The following is a 17,976-nucleotide window of genomic DNA, read 5'->3' as shown; positions in this document are numbered from 1 at the left end:
TCTGATACTTAAACCACCGGTCCTTGAAAACTAAAGCGCACCCAACGTTAAAAACCGCACCCTCGTTATTTTGTTGGTGCAAATTCATGACAAATTGTTCTGCAAGAACATGTTTTCACAAGTTTGAGTCTTCAATCAGAACAAAAACAGTATTGAAATGGCTTACTTCAATCAGCTTGTCGAAAACAGCAAAATGTTTCGATCGCACTCACGGTCCAACACGGCTATCTCGGTAATATACAGGTTTGGAGAGAAGACTTGGTGTCTCTGGTTTGGAGACTCGTCATAATTCGTCAGAGCGATTACATGCGATCGAAATTATCATCCAACTGTAGGCGTTCAAATGTGCTCTTTCCTGCCCAAAAATATACATATGGTTATCAAAATACGATTACTTCTTAAAATTGAAATTAAACGTTATTTGAAAACAACAGGGCAAACGTTAACAACTTGAGTCATGTTTGACAGTGCATTTTCTTTTAGCGTTTGTAGGTAATCCTAATTTGGGGGCATGCGATATAGGGCGTAGTCGACACAAGAATTGCGGCTCCGCTCTGTTGCACAGTATCACTTTTTCAGTCTGTTGGTACAAATTCTAGACCCCTTATCCAAATTCTTGTCTAAATCCCACCCAGTATTGGGAGCACCTGATCTCCGTGCCATGCCGTAACTGCGTGCTCACGGGAAGCCTGAGTTGAATAGGGGTGTTTTGAGTCAGAGAATAGTGTACTTATGTACATTAGAGAAGACTTGGTAAAGAGGGGGCGAGATTGAGCTTATAATGACAGCAATTACGGTGAAAGGTCATAAGCAAATGGCTTGAAATAGTCTCAAAGAAGCCAGAGTTGTTGTCCTTCAGTCTAGAAGGGATATCAGAATTGTTCACTAGGTGTAGACCCTGCTTGATACAAGCCAAAATATTTTTTTAAATGTACAATGTACTAGCAATAGTCCTGAATAGTCCATATTCCACGTCAGTTTGCATGCTGAAAAAAGGAGAACTGGGAGTAATGTTAGGTGTACTTTTGATGAATTCCGCCAGAAGGCTCAACTTAATTTGCCCTTGAACTGCAGGAAAAGGTTTTCTGTTTCTGTAGATAATATATATTTACCGCAACCACAACCGTCCCTCCTCAAACATCTCCACTCGGTAGATGCAGCTTTCAACATAAAAGACATGTCCTTTTTCTTTGGCCCTATTTGAAAGGAGTGTAGTACGTCGGATAGGCTGTTCACTCCCAAGCATATAATGTATTACACAAGACCCCATAGGTAGCCCAAATAAATGCCTGATTTTGGAAAGTAAACAATACATATTTTTTACACAAAATTACCCCCAAAATGGACTTCAAAGACTCATAGCTTCTTATAGAGTTGAAATATCAACCAAAAACGTACTATTTCGTGATTCCTGTGGTATCTTTTGCCTCCGAACCGATTTTCACCGAAGATTATTGATGTTTGATATTTTGTCCCAGTCCTCTGAATTAAGTCCCAAAAGTCGAGGTCCATTTTGATGACGTCACCATATCACGTGATAATTCCTAAAAAGCTGGACATTTGACATTGTTATCATGCATAATCATAAAGTAGAGGAATCAACCTTTTCAAAAAAGTAAGTCACCCTTTGTCCCTCTATTTGGTACCAAATGGCTATTTTGAGGGACCTGGCCCATGGACTAAAATGGCATGTCAGGAGAGCAGGCAACAACGTCGGTGTGATCCGACTGTGGTGCAGCGACACCACACCTCACAGGGCTGTTGTTAACCTAAGTTGCGTATCTCATTATAATGTGGTTTTCCTATTATAGAAAATGCGTAACACACCAGCCATTAAAGTATGGTAATTTTGAGGTGTTGTGGGCCAAATACTATTACTTTGCAAAATATGAGCCAAGTCGATTTTTACCCCGGCCACCATTGTTGGATCCTTACAGAAAAGTGATCTTAAGTGTCACATGTGAAGTGGATTTTAAACTGAATCTTTCGTAATTCGAATCAAATTTGCTTATTGCGTAATACTCAAAAATCATATGTGAATGAAATAGAAGATACACGAACTACTAGGCGGCCGGCGGCTTTACGTCACCATCCAAAATGACGCAAAAATTACTTTGCTGTAGCCCGGGTGTCAGATTGACAAGAGATGTAAGACAATATCAAAACAGGATACTTTTAGACACTTGATGTCATGCGCAGATGTTAATTGAATGGACGAAGTATGTAATTATGTCGCCATATGTTTTAAAAAGAGAGAAGAAGCCACTAGAACCTAGATATACATTACGACATCTAGTATAGTGCGTAGTATTGTATTAGACGTTAACGTCATTCTTATTATTCTATTCTCTCAATTACCATATGTATGGCCCCTGTGGCCCCATGTGCATTTATTCCCCTGGGGAACGAACACGCAATAAAGATTATTAAAGATTATTACTACTGGGGCTCCTACACTCGCTACCCTGAAACATTTTTAGGGTAACGTTAGCAAATGTAGGTGCCCGGTAGTAATAGAATGGCACCCAGGCTACCGTTGTTGACCTTTCTGACACTAGGTGCACAAAGATGTTCGCTAAGATGCCATTGTCCTGTGATCCAAACTTGAGAAGGTGAGAAAAGTGTTTTGACTATCCTCGCAGATCATTGTCCTTGCGATTTTCCGTCTGACGTCACGAATGTTAACGCGTAAGAAACATTCATTGTGACGTTTCATTGCATAGAAACGAGCGGCACTTGTTACAGAACAAACATACATTGTTCGAAAACTCTTTTGAGCAACGGATTTTCTAGAACAAGGGTTCTAAGTTTGGGACAAGCCCTTGTTCTGAAAGATCAGTCATGGCCTAGCCGCGGGGCCGTACAGCCGGCATGTCGGGGACGGTACCGTCCTCCTCCGCCCAGGCGGACCCCGGCATGGCGGTGTCCGGGTACATTAGGGACGAACTCAACCCCTCGGACGGAGACACCGGGGAATGGAAGGACAGGGGCTGTGCCTGGGTCGTCTGTAGTGCTGTCTTCCTCATCAACTTCTTCATGGTGGGCACGCACCAATCCTACGGAGTCTTGTTTTCCGCTTTCTTAGAAGAATTTGAAGCAAGTCGAGCAAGTGCAGGTACAGCCACTTACTGTCTTCAAAGTAGAATTACCGATTTCTGAGAAGAAAAAGATAATTAGATATTCGCAATCATGCCCTGTGGAAGGAAAAATACCAGTTGAAGTATACGTAGTGCTTCTAACCGTTAAGTCGTCAAACTGTTAACGCTCTCCGGCCGAATTTGTAGATCGCCAGAAAGTCACCGAATATTCAAAATCGCCTGAGATTCGAGCATATTCTTAACTTGAAAATCTACCCTTTACATTGGACTAGACACAAGCGAAAGTCGGCTGGTCCCTAAAAATTGTTTAGTAGTCCAGAGGGCAACGACTGTATTGCTACCGAAAATGTATTTTTTCCCCTGCTGTGTGGCACCGGTTTGACATCATAAGCTTTCATCGTTTTCGTGTGAGAATGTAATGTTGAAAAACATGTATCTTACAGTGATATTGGTCCTACTTTAACACCGTATCGCATTACAGTTCGTCCGTTACTTTCTCCCGCCACAGCTTGGGTAGGCTCTCTAGCCTACGGTCTGCTTCTCCTTGGCGGCCCCTTCGCTGGCACTATGTGCAAGACCTACGGACCCCGCAAGGTGGCGCTGGCGGGCAGTGTTCTCTGCTTCCTCGGCCTTCTCCTGACGTCCATCGTGGAGGCGTTCCCGGTCATCTTCTTCACGTACGGAGTCTTGTTCGGCCTCGGGTCCAGTCTGGCCTACAGCCCGGGTAACATCGTCATCACGTGGTACTTTGAGAAGCACCGCACCTTGGCCACCGGTATTGCAGCCGCTGGGGGGAGCTTCGGCAACGTGGCGCTGACGCCTCTGCTGCAGGCGATGGTGGACAGTCTTGGCTGGAGAGGCGCCATCAGATATTTCCTTATTTGGCAGGTACTAACAGACCGCTTTCACAGAAATAATGACACCAGAGAGTGCTTAACCTTCTCCCTGCTGCCTAACTCTGTAACCAATAGAGAATGGGGTGCCAAACGGCTATTTCTGTGTGCTAAAGGTCAAGTTATCCACTTCAGGCTCACAGACAAATGGCACCAAGAGTTCTTGTGTAATTCATTTTCAAAAATGTCATAAAGAGTTCTCATGTTATAAAAGGCTGTAACTCGACTGGGCTTTTATCTTAGTAAAATGTCCCACATCATGGTACAGAAAAAATCAAAGTAGTAATTGTCGATGTATCATATGAAGTACAAAACGCAACATATAAGATGTACAAAGTATATCTCGTTATGATCTTATATGATTCATACAAGCATATTCACCGCACACATCTTACATCTGACTCTTGAAACATTACTGATTTTACTCTACAGAGGTTGTAGTAACGGTAAATATCATTATTATTAGATGTCAGGGTAGAGCAGATTGTGATCTGACAGAATCGCCGATTCTACTGATAGATAGTACAGAGATCCCGATCAGAGTCTCAGATCAGAGACTCCAACCAAGATGCTAGGGATGTGTTAGATCTAGGGTGGTTTCTGATTCATAAATCTTAAATCTCAAGTCAATGAATTGATCTAAAGTGACATGAATCGAAGTTGAAAAGTTGTCCCTGTCTTTCAAGCGAATATCTTTGAATATCTTTGAATGTCTGGTTGGGATCTCTACCGTCAGAATATTGCAATTCTATCAGGTTACAATATCCCACCCTCGTTAAACCAGGACCCCAATCGCTCCACGTTACATCGCTCGCGAAACCAATCCGGTTACGTGTTACGGCTAGCTCATTAATTATTCATGAGCTACAACTGCCGTTTGTGCCAAATAAGGTCAGCTCATTAATTATTCATGAGCAAGTCTCGTCGACCTGCCATAACCATATGTGGCGGAACTTTTTACCAGGGCCCCTTTCGCAAGCGATGTAACGTGGAGCGATTGGGGTCCTGGTTTAACGAGGGTGCAATTTCTATACCCTGGCTGAAATATCCGCTTTTATTCCTCTGTCACCAACCACAGATAGTTGTCGGGTTCGCCGCCCTCGCCTACCGGCCCCTCCCGCCGGGCTCGCAGCCCACCCAGCTGCAGGCCTTCAAGACGTCTCCCGCTAAGAACTACGTCTTGGACCTGTCTCTCTGGAGAAACGAGGTCTTCGTCGTCTGGACTGCCGCCATCTCCCTCACCATGTACGGCTACTACATCCCCTATGTCCATCTGGTCAGTATAAACAATTTAACTGTAGAAAAAAAGGGAAAATTAAAGAGATAACATTTGATATCAAAAGTAGAATATGTCCTCCCATGTTCTACAACATACAGGGTTGTCAACGGTGTTTGCTAGAATCTAACTAAACTGTACTCCTTTCCAGTGCAGTAGCGCCAACAAGCGGCTATTACATCCCCTATGTCCATCTGGTCAGTATAAATAGTTTTACTCTAGAAAAAAAGGAAAATTAAAGAGCTAACATTTGATAGCAAATGCAGAATATGCCCTCCCATGTTCCGCAACATTACTGCGCTGTCCTATGATTGGCTAGGATCTAACTGCACTGCCTTATCCAGTGCAGTAGCGCCAACAAGCGGCTATTACATCCCCTATGTCCATCTGGTCAGTATAAATAGTTTTACTCTAGAAAAAAAGGAAAATTAAAGAGCTAACATTTGATAGCAAATGCAGAATATGCCCTCCCATGTTCCGCAACATTACTGCGCTGTCCTATGATTGGCTAGGATCTAACTGCACTGCCTTATCCAGTGCAGTAGTGCCGACAAGCGGAGAAGAAAGTATCGTAACTTAGTTATTGCTTTATGAATTTCAAAGTTATTCATATCATGCATACATTTTTTCTTGTTTTTCGATTTGTTAAGAACAGATAGTTTTGAACTATTTCTAACACAACTAAACTTTAAGTGGGGTCGTGTGGCGTAACGGCAGGGTGTTCGGCCCCAGAACCAAGAGGTCCCGAGTTCGAATCCCCCTGAATCGAATCCCCCTGAATGGAATCCCCCTGAATCGAATCCTGACGCCACCGATCGTGTGCTCTTTTCTCACTTCGCCCAGGTGTATAAAAATGGATTTGTTGTTATCTGTACGTGGCACTGTTAAAATAAATTATAAAAACTTGAGTGCAGTGCCACTTCGTCCTTGTCTGTTAAAAAACCGAAGTAAAAAAAAAAAAAAACTAAACTTTATATGAAATGTGTACCATCCAGCCGAGTTACGCCGCTGACGTGGGCGTGTCCGACGGGCCGGCGCTGCTGCTCATCCTGGGCGCGGCGTCGGCGGGCAGCCGCCTGCTGTTCGGCCCGGTACTGCAGCTGCCGCTCCTGGTGCGGCTCAACCGCCTCCACATCCAGACCTTCAGCATGATCGTCACGGCCGTGGTCACGCTCGCCCTACCCGCGTGCAGGTCAGACAAGATGTTCTTCTCTTTTATTCCTATTGTTACATGCTATGTAAAACATGTACACGAATGGTAGGGCCCTAGGGGGGAGGGGGGGGGGGTCAGGAGGGGGGGGGAGAGGCCAAGGGCAGTCACTTTTGGAGGGAGTCCGGGGAAGTTGGGCTTGTGACGAGACAAAAGGAATAACTTGTCTGCATCTACATGTAAACCTGGTGCCTCCGTGATCCTTGATACGTATATATATATATATATATATATATATATATACACTAGAACATTTACATTCCCACCGGCTTTTTGTGGCAAGGGTGTGCTCCCTATGACATTACTGACAGGGGTGTTTCACCCCCCCCCGGGTTTTCTATGCTGTGGTTTCCTCCCTCGGACTTCTGCGTACTGCAACTGTTGTTATGTGTGCATATCTAACAGACAAGGTCAGCAGTTCAGGAGAAAACTAGCACCTAAAACTTACCGATGAAATTTTAAAACGCCGTTTTAGCTTCAGCTACTTTCCATTTAAATGCAAATTGAGAACACCAACCCGGCGGTCAACAACTGAGTGGAACGCTCGCTCTCTCTATATATATATGAACTGTAAATGCATTTAAGTTCGCGTGGTTTTAGTTTCGCGGTAGGGAGAAAATAGAGCGTTCGCGGTGGTTTTAACTTAGCGTTTGAGAGAGTTGTAGACAGGGGGGTAGAAGGCCAAAATATTTCGCGGTGGTTTTGAGTCGGCGGCGAAAAGCTTACCGCGAACATAAAACCACCGCGAACATTTCTGCATTTACAGTATATTGCAAATTTCATGCAGTTTTAACTTTGCCTACATCTTATGTGGTTGCCTTATCCCCCCCCCCCACACGCAGCACGTTTGGCGGGCTTGTGACGTGCGTGTTGCTCCTGGGTTTGTTACAAGTTTCATGTAGTTTTACATTTCTTTAGTCACTGACGAAAGATAGCGGATGCTGTCTGAAACGTCTGACTGTTTCAATATTTTTGGCGTATTCTGAATGGACTGAGCTTCTACCAACACAGATGAACTTTCAAGTGATTTTGGCGTATCTTATTACCTCGATGTCTAACCTTCATCAAGGTAGTTTTACAGTTGCCTAGAGTAATCTTATTGCCTTTTTCCCCCCATACACGCAGCACGTTTGGCGGGCTTGTGACGTGCGGTGCTGCTCCTGGGTCTGTTACAAGTTTCATGTACTTTTAGTTGTCTAATTGTTTAATTGTCTAATTGTTTAATTGCCTAATTCCCCCTATACGCAGCACGTTTGGCGGGCTTGTGACGTGCGTTTTGCTCCTGGGTCTGTTTGACGGCTGCTTCGTTACGCTGCTGCCCATCCTGACGGTTGATCTGGTGGGCGTGGAGAACATGTCGCTGGCCTGGGGCTTCACGCTGGGGTCCTGCTCGGTCTCATTCATACTGGGCCCGCCCACGGCTGGTAGGAATTAATTATGATGATGAATATTTCAATTTTGATAATTGTTTTAATTGGGGGAGGGGGCGACTACTCTCTCTTCGCAGCCAGGGGCTGAATTGCGAGGAGTTTGCAAGGGCAGCGACGTTTATTTGAAATATGATATGACAGAAACAGTTTTGAGCATCCCTCTAGGAGTAAAAACATGGTTCAGCCTCCACTGAACACTGACAACGATAGTACAATGTTGACTAAGGGATGAACGCGATGCCGTGACGTCATAGCAATCGTTGCGAGTATTGCTCATCATTGTGTTTTCGTCAGGTTGGATCCGTTCTTCTGCGCAGTCGTACCACCCTGCCTTCTACGTCGCCGGGACCATCGTGATGCTGGGCGGCCTACTGCTGTTCGCCATTCCCTGGGCAAAACGTCGCAACACCCTGCGCAACAACGACACGTCATCACTATCTGCGCAGTTCTCCGGTGTAAACATCAGCGGCGGCACGGCCTCTGCGAGCCAGGGAACGGAGGAAGGGGTTGCGACCATGCCGAAACCGTCAGGCCAAGAGTGTGCATGCGCCGTGCCACTGTCTACATCTAGGTCGATCGTAGATGCAAGTGTTCTGGATTACGTCATGAAGTTAGAGGAAGCCCACATGTACGCCGAGGGGTACTCCAAGATGGGAAGCCAAGCATACGAGATGCAGACCGTTACACCAAGCGAAGACCTGACGCCCTTTGAGCGGAGGGAGGCTGCCGAGTCGTTGGATGTGCCTCATGACGTCACAGAACAGACGTTTGAAACGTCAGGCGGTGTGACCAACAAGGTGGACTTCCCTGACACCACAGGGTTCCCAGTGTCTATGGACGTGGCCCATGTATTTGTAGAGGCTTCATCCGACGCATTCTCGCAACAACAACAGCAGCCCAACGTGACCGTTGCCTCTCAGTACTCTCCTTCTGCGAGCGTAACAACATCCCTCTGCACTGACGGTCGGCTATCTCCGGCGTTTGCCTCTGGTAACCCATTCCTAGAAGAGCCCGACCAACAACAGACGGAGCCAGCTCTTCTATCAATCAGCATCGCTCCCCCCGTAGCTGAGTCCTTCTCTCCTCCTACCACCATGGGCACGCTCATTGACATGTCGCCATACACCACTGCGGATGTGGCTGAAAGTCCTGCCAAAGACTCTCTGTCCGCAACCACCGAGGCACCAGTGATCGTGTTGCCTGATACACCCGTCGTCTTCGGAGACACTGATCATCCCCTGGAGCCGATTCGAATGGTCAGAAGCGAATGTTTGGCTCAGGAACTACAGATGGCCGACATCCGACCCCGTAGTCGACGGTCATCTGAGAGCAGCGCGTCGGACCCGCCCGTACAGCCTGCCCCGGCACCGGCGGTCCTGCCACCGCCTCCGCGCGTTCACCGCTTGTCGGACGGAGCGGCTAGCCTGGACAGCACTCCGATGATCGATACGGACTGGGTGATTGTGCCCAGCCCGTCAGAGGTGTCCACATCCCAGCAGCTGAGCGCCAATGATGGTGTCCCGCCCGCAACGCAGAATGAGCATTGAGTGTGTGACTATAAACTGTAAAGCTATATATACACTGTGAGCGCCATCGAAGATGAACAGAAAGGAATGTAATTCAGATATGTCAATAAACAGTGCCTTTCAATCTATGATGACGTGTGTGTAAAGTTTCATATTTTTCACCAAGATGGCTCTCAAATTTGAGGACACCGTCCGGATGCAGGTTGACTGACTTGCATTGATCTTATCATTTTCATTTGCATATCGTTTTGGGTACCACAGGGTACTCTCCAAGCAGATGAGGGGTTCCGGCAGGTTTTTGACGTGTTTTTAGGACGTGCTTTCTACTGTGTCATTTATTGTCTCTTCGGGTTTAACGTTTGAAGAGAGAAAAAAAATAACAAAGTAGAAAGCCCGACAAAAACGCCTAAAAACACGTCAAAAACCTGCCGGAAACCCTCCTCTGATGGAGAGCACCACAGGGACCCATTCTTGGACCCTCGCTGTATAGCTTATTGCGAGTAAGCAAGAAAAGTACGGTAATTTCACACAGGCTATCTCGTTGTGGTTTTGCCATATTGCCTTGCCATATTCTGCTTCCGTGACATATCTCGATACAACAGAACTCAATTGTAAACCTCAAAGTATTGTTTAAAAATTTTGCTGTGAAACAGTTTCCACTAAAAAAGGGACGGTTGGTCTATGCCCCTGTAAAAATCAGAAACGAAATTCTAGAACAACTGTTTACAGAAGTCCATATACATTTCTTTTCTGCACACATGAATTGAAAGCTAAGTGAATTCGCAAACGCGTTAAGCGAGGAAGTCCTCAGAACAACATCCAGTTCTACATTCAAGTCATGCACGACATAGTGGTACGAAATTCAAGCTAAAGGCCTATCGGCAGCCCAAGTACTTATCCTTTGAACGAATGCCTCCATCTTCCTGCCGCAAAACGACATATACGTTGTCTATAAGAGAACGAGTTTATTAGCTTGAAAGTTTATCTGTGTTGGTAGAAGTCATTCTGGAACAAATTTGAACGGTAATTTCCAACACAAAAATTACGTCATCTCAGCGGTGGATTGCTCATTTAGACTGAAGTTGTACAGTCGAAAATTTGAGTAAGTCAAGTTCATGAGTATGAAAAAGACAAATGACAAAACAAAAAACATTCAGACAGTAGAACGATAGTGGTTCATCCATCCCATTCGTACCTGTGACATTGACATGTTTCATTTCGTATTTCCAGTAAAATGCACTCAAAGACGAAATAAGTGTGAAAGCCAAATGTACGCTGACACAGAAAGCGTATTTAATGGTTGAACTCGTGTCAGATACAGGACCGACTTTTGTATTTTGATACGTTCTGTTGGGTCTTTTTTCATTGAAACAAGCTGGATAAAAAGTAGCATGACAACAGATCTACTACTAAAAATGTCAAGGTATTACTGGGTAATATATGTAACATAATCAGGACCCGAATCCATTCTACCAAACTGCGGTCTTGTTGCTTTGCCGTGCCTTTCCCGAAATCCGTTCCTCCAGAGTTCCACGAAATCAATTAGTCCTGGAAAGGATTCCGTGTTCCTGGAAAACCACCACTACTTTGGCTTTGCTAATCTCTTCCCTACGTCAGACACAGCGTTTTGCATTACTTAGCAACTCTCGCGTAGGAAACACACAGTGTGGGGAATGTCACCTTCCAGATCACCTTCCTGCATCTAAACATGCATACATAGAATCGTTGCGGGGGTATATTTGAAAATAGAAATTACGTAGGCAGGCACCATGGAACATACACACACGCTTTGACGAAAAAAATGTACGAATTGTTTATCTTCAAGATTTTTGGATTTTCCCCATAAATACTGATGGACCTCATCGGATACAAGCAGTGTTCTTTCTACGGCCCGGGGTTTGCATGATTATTAAACTGTTCCTTTCATGATAATGCACGAAATAAGTTGTCCATTCAGACCACTTAAATCTATCCGAATTTCCCTAAGCTTACAGACAAAGAAAAGACTATTCTTCTTTTAACTACCAAAAACCTACAAATTATAGAAAAGGTGGGACATTACGTCTTCCATTGCTTACAAAAGAGAAGTCAAACCCTTCACTAGTTATAGACAATTACGTTTGTATAATCTAGTTTAGCCGCTTTTATACCTATTTTGTACCGTTCTTTTATGTATGTTATTTGCAATTAGCCTTCGGGCAGGAAGTTATTATTATCAGATTCTCATGTCATCGTGACTTACAACCAGCATATTGTTCTGCAGTCTCATATCATTCTTCTTGTTTTTAAATCAATTTGCTTTAGATACCCAGAAACCGAATCATTTGCCGTGCCATTATCTACAATGCCACTGAGGTCATTCTATTCCAGAACAAAATCAAATGAATTGAGATGATTGTGATGTATAAGAATGATCATAAATGAGTGAAAGAGTGGGTTTTGTAAAGTGAAAATTATCTTCAAAGAATATCTATCTGCAAAAATATTGTTCAGGTGAAATAAAAAGGTTCCAAGTAGTTTACGTTCACCCCCCTTTCAAATTAAAGAATAGACTAGCCTAATGCTATTGGCGTGACATTAAGCCTTCCCGTTCATGATTTTCTCAGAATTACGATGCCCCCGTGCTCCCATACACCGGCTGCCAGGCTTAATAACAACACACATCATGCGCCAATGAAAAGTCGTTAAGCACGCCACCGCGCACTTGTCTCCATCATTTACCCGGATAATTTCTCTACCATGGAGGATCCACCGAACGTTCCTGTAGCGGCGCCGCCTTGCCCGATCTCGGAGGTACCTGCGACCATTTTACTGGGACTTTCCGCTGCTATTCCTCTGCTGGGATTGATGTTTATTCTGTACCCCGTCTTCCACCAGAGCGGTGGGCGCGAGCGGCAGTGGAGCCGGGAGAGCGCTGGACATCCCCGACAGTCGCAACCGCAGGCAGAAAGCGGGCCGGTACAAATTGCGATGAGCGAGACGCCTACAACGGAGCTGTGGGAACGACCTTGTCGGAGTGATTGCAGCGCTGGGCCGCCCACAGAACCATCGAGTGAGAAAGAGCAGCTAACTGACGTGGTCTGTGTTCCAGATGTGATCCCCAAGACGGAAGATGTCGTGAAAGAATGAAGATTTTTCACGCGATGATCGGTATTTGACGATGACCAGAGATGACCTTGATGAAAGAAGATCGATTCAAAGACTCGTTTGTTCAACGAGTGGAAGAACGGATAGTCGACTATCTTGCGGAGCGTGTTATCCACTTAAAGACGAATTGATTTTGCATCTTGAATTCTAATCATCGACCTGAAAGTTCATGCTTCGTATGTTCTATTTTCAGAATGTCACAAATCGCAAACACTGGCGATTTGATATTCAGCTAGCCGCTCTCTGTTTTCAATAACATGCCTCTACTTCCTTTTACGTGTCATGGTATAGTGTTCGTAAGAGCCGCCCATAGCTATAGTCTAAAGTAAAACTTGTATCATTTGTATTATTTGTAATGTATGACGGGCTTGCATCTTGCCTATTGGGCTGACTTCCTGTGTAATGAAGGCATGGAAGCATTCCAGATTTGTGTGGAGTAAGGTGTTTAATATCTTTATTTCTTCAGGCAGCCCTCTCGTAGAATAATGTCGTCTTTTTTTCCTCGCTATATCATCCGCCTTACAAGCAGCTTGGTGGCGGTATTCGCACATTCGTAATGCATTCGGGATTTTGGGTCGTGCACTGTAAGTCTCAAATGTGAATAACAAGAAGCAATGATGACTGAGCAAGCCCACGGAGCATTCATCAGGAATAATTACCTTCAGGAAAAAGGTTTTCCAATTTTCTCTTCAAAGTCCAGATAAAGCTGACCTGAAATTTACAAAAAGTGTTCAGAGATGAAAGCGCTATAGGGGATCCGGTGGAGGTGACAAGGCCAGGAACAAAGTGATCAGGAGCCAAGCGGGGGTGGCAGAAAATAGCTTTCAACGCTAGATGGAATCTTTGCTTATACAACTGTACCTTTGATGCACTTGGAGATATGCAGCCTGATTTGTAAGATATATACAGCGACCTTTGTAAATGGAAAAGGCCAGGGCGACATATTTGTCGTTATTGCATACTGAATAATTATGTAGGTGCGTCTTAGTGTACTTACGAAGATGTATGTCAATGAGCGTGAATTTATCTTCGACTTACTGTGACTAGTACCTATTGTTTATTGCACTGTGCGATTCCTTGATTTTCTTTTAATGATATTGCTTTGAAAGCATTTATCGTGGACGTAATTTTGGGAAGCAAGAGAATAAAGGACTTGTTTATGACTAGAATTTTTACATTAATTCATTCCTTAATCGGTAGCTCTCCTATTATCATGAATCCAAAATACACGTTCACCGTTATACCCACTGCACGTCCTGTAGGTGTGTTCAAAAAGCGGATTCAACACCTAAAAACAATGTCAATGTTTTTCATCCGGCAGTATCTGTATCTGTATCTATATAGCCGGTATAACCGCCATTCGGCGTAACACACCAGCTTCGCAGGTACGCGGCGCAGCAGCAGCTGGTTATATTACGCCGAACGACCTGTCACGTCTAACCTTCGCATATCTAAATGCATGCATTGTTTAAAGCTGTCTAATGAGGATGCGTCCACGGTACTTGGTTGCAACGAGTTCCACTCTACGATCGTTCTGGGAAAATACGAATTTTTGAACACATCAACCCTAGGTTGAAAAGTATGATCATTTTCATTAGTCGACATCTCTATATATTTCTATATCAATCGCTCACCTCCTCGGTACATGACAAACTGAGTAGCATCGTAGGAATGCCGATTATGATATTCAACTATCGTTGCTGATGGCAAATAACGTGATATTTATTTGATGAATAGTAATTGCAGCTGGCGCGTGATATTCAGGATATTTAGCAATGTGAACAAATACAGTCTTGCTGCAATCTTTAATAAAGTACATAATTCTTTTAGTGCACTGAGCAGTTTTGCCGAATACAGTTCTATCGTATTTTTATTCTCTATGAACAATTTTATCGAAATCAGTACAGTTTTATTAGTATACGTAGAAACCTTACCAAATCCTGTATGATTCTATAAGCATACGTAGCAATTTTGCTGAATACAGTGCAATTTACCGGCGTATTTAACGATGCCATACTGTTACACTAATTACTAGTAATTGTACCCTTTACAGCCTGATTAGTATACTGAACAATTTTACGGATATACCTACCAAGCTTACAAGTAAGGTTGATATATATTAGTCTTACTAGTAAGGTTGATGCGTATATACCCGTAACATTACTTAGAAATACGCCAACGATTGCACTGTCAACTCTTTTTATAACAGTTCTGCTATTCCTCTTCGAGGCAACGTTTATGTGAGACCAAAGCGAAAAACTTTAACAATCTATATCCAAAAGTAAAGTTCACCTAGCCTGAGTGTCATCCTGTTTCAGTTCCAGGCTCTACCTTCACCAAAGTAGAGCCTGGAACTGAAAAGGATGACACTCAGGCTAAAGTTCACCCACCACATTTAGGAAACCATCGCTATAGTCTGAAAAGTGTTCAATATATATCGACGCCGGCTAGCCAATTGATAAGTCTTTGCGATTTTACTTTATTTCTATTTATTTATTTATTTATTTATTTATTTATTTATTTATTTATTTATTTATTTATTTATTTATTTATTTATTTATTTATTTATTTATTTATTTATTTATTTATTTATTTATTTATTTATTTATTTATTTATTTATTTATTTATTTATTTATTTATCTATTATCATTTTCTGTCGTTTTTATTCAATGTTGCCTGTCTCAGAGATTAACATTGGGACCTGCGTCATACATGAATAGATAAAACAATTTGGTCAAGTCAAGATCGATGTGAAAGTAAGACGAGACATCCGTCAAGAGAAACGACGTTCAACAAATCAATATACGGGTATAAGTTGTTAAACGCAACATCAATCCAATTTGCGGCTGCAATAGTTCCAATATAACCTGTGCTGTGACGCGTTAAGGGAGGTATTGATTATTCTCCAAGCAGAGGAGGGGTTTCGGTTGGTTTTTGACGTGTTTTAGGCGTTTTTGTCGGGCTTTCTACTTTGTCGTCTTTATTTTGTAAAGCGCTATACCAAAAAAAAAAAAAGATGACAAAGTAGAAAGCCCAACAAAAACGCCTAAAAACACGTCAAAAACCAGCCGAAACCCCTCCTCTGCTTGGAGAGTAGGTATTGATTCAGTCCGCGTCTTCAGAATTTTGAACCTTCGTCCCCGACCGGGCAAGCTGTAATCGGTGGTTCGGAAATTCCAGGTAATGTTTTGAAGATTGTGACAGGCTTCCACGAAATGCTAATATTGAGGGTAAAGCTTAGCAATGTACAAGATGCGTTCTGCACAGGACTCTTTGGTCAACCTGACAATCCTGCAAGGAAGGCATGAGAGCAGTACCTCAGAAGTACGTGCCGGTGCAAATGAAAGGTCAAGAAATAATTGGACTAGTGACACCCACACTACGTAAGGTTACGTCTAGTGGCGTATGTTGGGGGGGGGGTTGTTTACTGATCTGCAAATTTAAACATGGGCCCGGTTCTGAAGTGCCGGGGGAGCACTGCTTCACGATGTTGAGAACACATAGGCCTGGGCATGCGGCACTGAGCTTATGGACATTTTGAACATCGCAAATCAGCACACACACACACCCCACCCCCACACTCCGGCATTTGAGAACCTGGTCCATGTTGAAAAAAGGCTCTAGATATTGATACGGAGCACTGGGAGGACCTTGCAAGTGACCGTTCCAGGTGGAGATGCACACTGTTCAGACAGCTCAAATCAGGAGAAGTCAGACTGATGCACAGCGCAGAAGAAAAGCGTATCCGCAAAAAAGAACTTTGCAACAGAACTGAGTCAGCTTACAGATGTGATTTTTGTGGCAGAGACTGCCATTCTCGTATAGGGCTGTTTAGCCATAGTCGATGCTGTAGGGCTGTTGTAAATTAGGATTTAACCATGGTCAATACTGACCGACGGAGGCCATATATAAATATTTTGCGTTTGTATCTCATTTATATGTATAAGCAGCAACACCTGTGCTACATTACTATGTGAACCAGTCAGAATTGCCTTGAAGAAGGTGACAGATGGTCACCGAAACTTCGGTTGAATAAATCTCTTGGTTGTGTAAAAAGAGTCTTTTTATTCAGTGACTTACCAACCTGATGAAACTATTAACAAACGAAAGATTCAGTTTAAAATCCACTTCACTCGCACGGTTAAGCTCAGGTAGCCTTTCTTGTCTATGAATCTTAGACACTATAATGTAAACGATAGTTTAACCCTACATACATATATAAGAGCTAGATCTACACCCATTTCATTGGTTATTGTATTGAGTTTATTTGCGTTCCTATGTCACCCACTACAGCCGTAGAAGAATTTTCTTAAACCACTGTACTTTCGTTGTGTCAATAAAGTTTTCTCTTTCTTTTCGTTTTTATGCGTTTCGACAAACCTAAAAAACGATATTCAAATAGCTGAAATCTCTTTTAATGAACTGTTAGCTGGAAATATCTTACAATATCACTCCTAAATGTTGTATATGTATCTTTTATGCTAATTACTTCGGCAGAGTGGCTGTGGTCTCGTGCGCTTTTATGTGTAGATCTTTATGATATTTGGTACGTGGGCGGTGGGTATCGGTGAGACGAAGGTCAAGTTCGAGAATGGCCCTCCTGGCAGTTCCCTACGGTACTGCAGCGGGCTGTGTATGTATGGTCGTGAGTTTGTATGTTATCGATATAACTCGAGAAGCTGTGGATGGACCTTCATGATATTTGGTAGGCGAGTAGGGGTTGGGACAACGAAGGCCAAGTTCGATAACGTGTTGATTATAGTTATGGGTCCTCAACATTACAACATTCAAAATACATCATTCTTCTTGACTTTTTCTTCATTGATAAATATCTTTCTTATCCCTCTCTCTCTCGTACTGACAATAAATAACAGAAAACACAGCCACGTTATAACACCACAAGTTTTATTCAAACAGAGATTAAAGTTACATCATATCCACCTATGTGTGAGATTGTCAAAGGATGACATGTAGTTTGAGAACCCACTTGTTGTATAATTATCAACTACAAGCTTCAACATAGTATACTTACTTCTTATCTACCAAAGAGTTTTATATGACTCATTTATAACTTAACAAACAGCACTCAAGCAATACTATCATATCACGGTGAATATGACATGTTCAGGCGAACATCAGAAAGCGTCATTTGGTCGTTGTTTCCTTGCAACCTATCTCTCACTTACAGCTACAGAGAAAAACGTTCTAACTTAATTGTTTTGCTGTGTTGTGTTGTGTTTTTTTTATTGTTGTAACATTATCTGACTACCATCTCAGATGAAAAAAACTACATTACTTGAGTGCCTGTGAACTAACACCCGTTGTACTATCAAATACAGTGAAAGTCCACATGTACACGTCCTTATCTTTCCGTAACTCGGACCTAAGATTCAAC

General features: G+C 43.2%; 1 protein-coding gene across 1 annotated transcript; it reads left to right on the top strand.

The window, feature by feature from the left end:
• Positions 1–2,760: 2,760 nt before the first annotated feature.
• Positions 2,761–9,557, top strand: LOC136424698 (monocarboxylate transporter 10-like). Its single transcript, XM_066413325.1, has 7 exons — positions 2,761–3,115; positions 3,607–3,986; positions 5,070–5,267; positions 6,263–6,459; positions 7,320–7,361; positions 7,726–7,901; positions 8,202–9,557. Exons 1-7 carry the CDS (start codon positions 2,872–2,874, stop codon positions 9,452–9,454), a joined length of 2,490 nt encoding a protein of 829 aa, XP_066269422.1. The 5' UTR covers positions 2,761–2,871; the 3' UTR covers positions 9,455–9,557.
• The last annotated feature ends 8,419 nt before the right edge of the window (positions 9,558–17,976 follow it).

The sequence above is a fragment of the Branchiostoma lanceolatum genome, chromosome 1 (assembly GCF_035083965.1).
Source record: "Branchiostoma lanceolatum isolate klBraLanc5 chromosome 1, klBraLanc5.hap2, whole genome shotgun sequence".
Classification (NCBI taxonomy): domain Eukaryota; kingdom Metazoa; phylum Chordata; class Leptocardii; order Amphioxiformes; family Branchiostomatidae; genus Branchiostoma; species Branchiostoma lanceolatum.
This window is presented reverse-complemented; position numbering and strand designations above follow the sequence as displayed.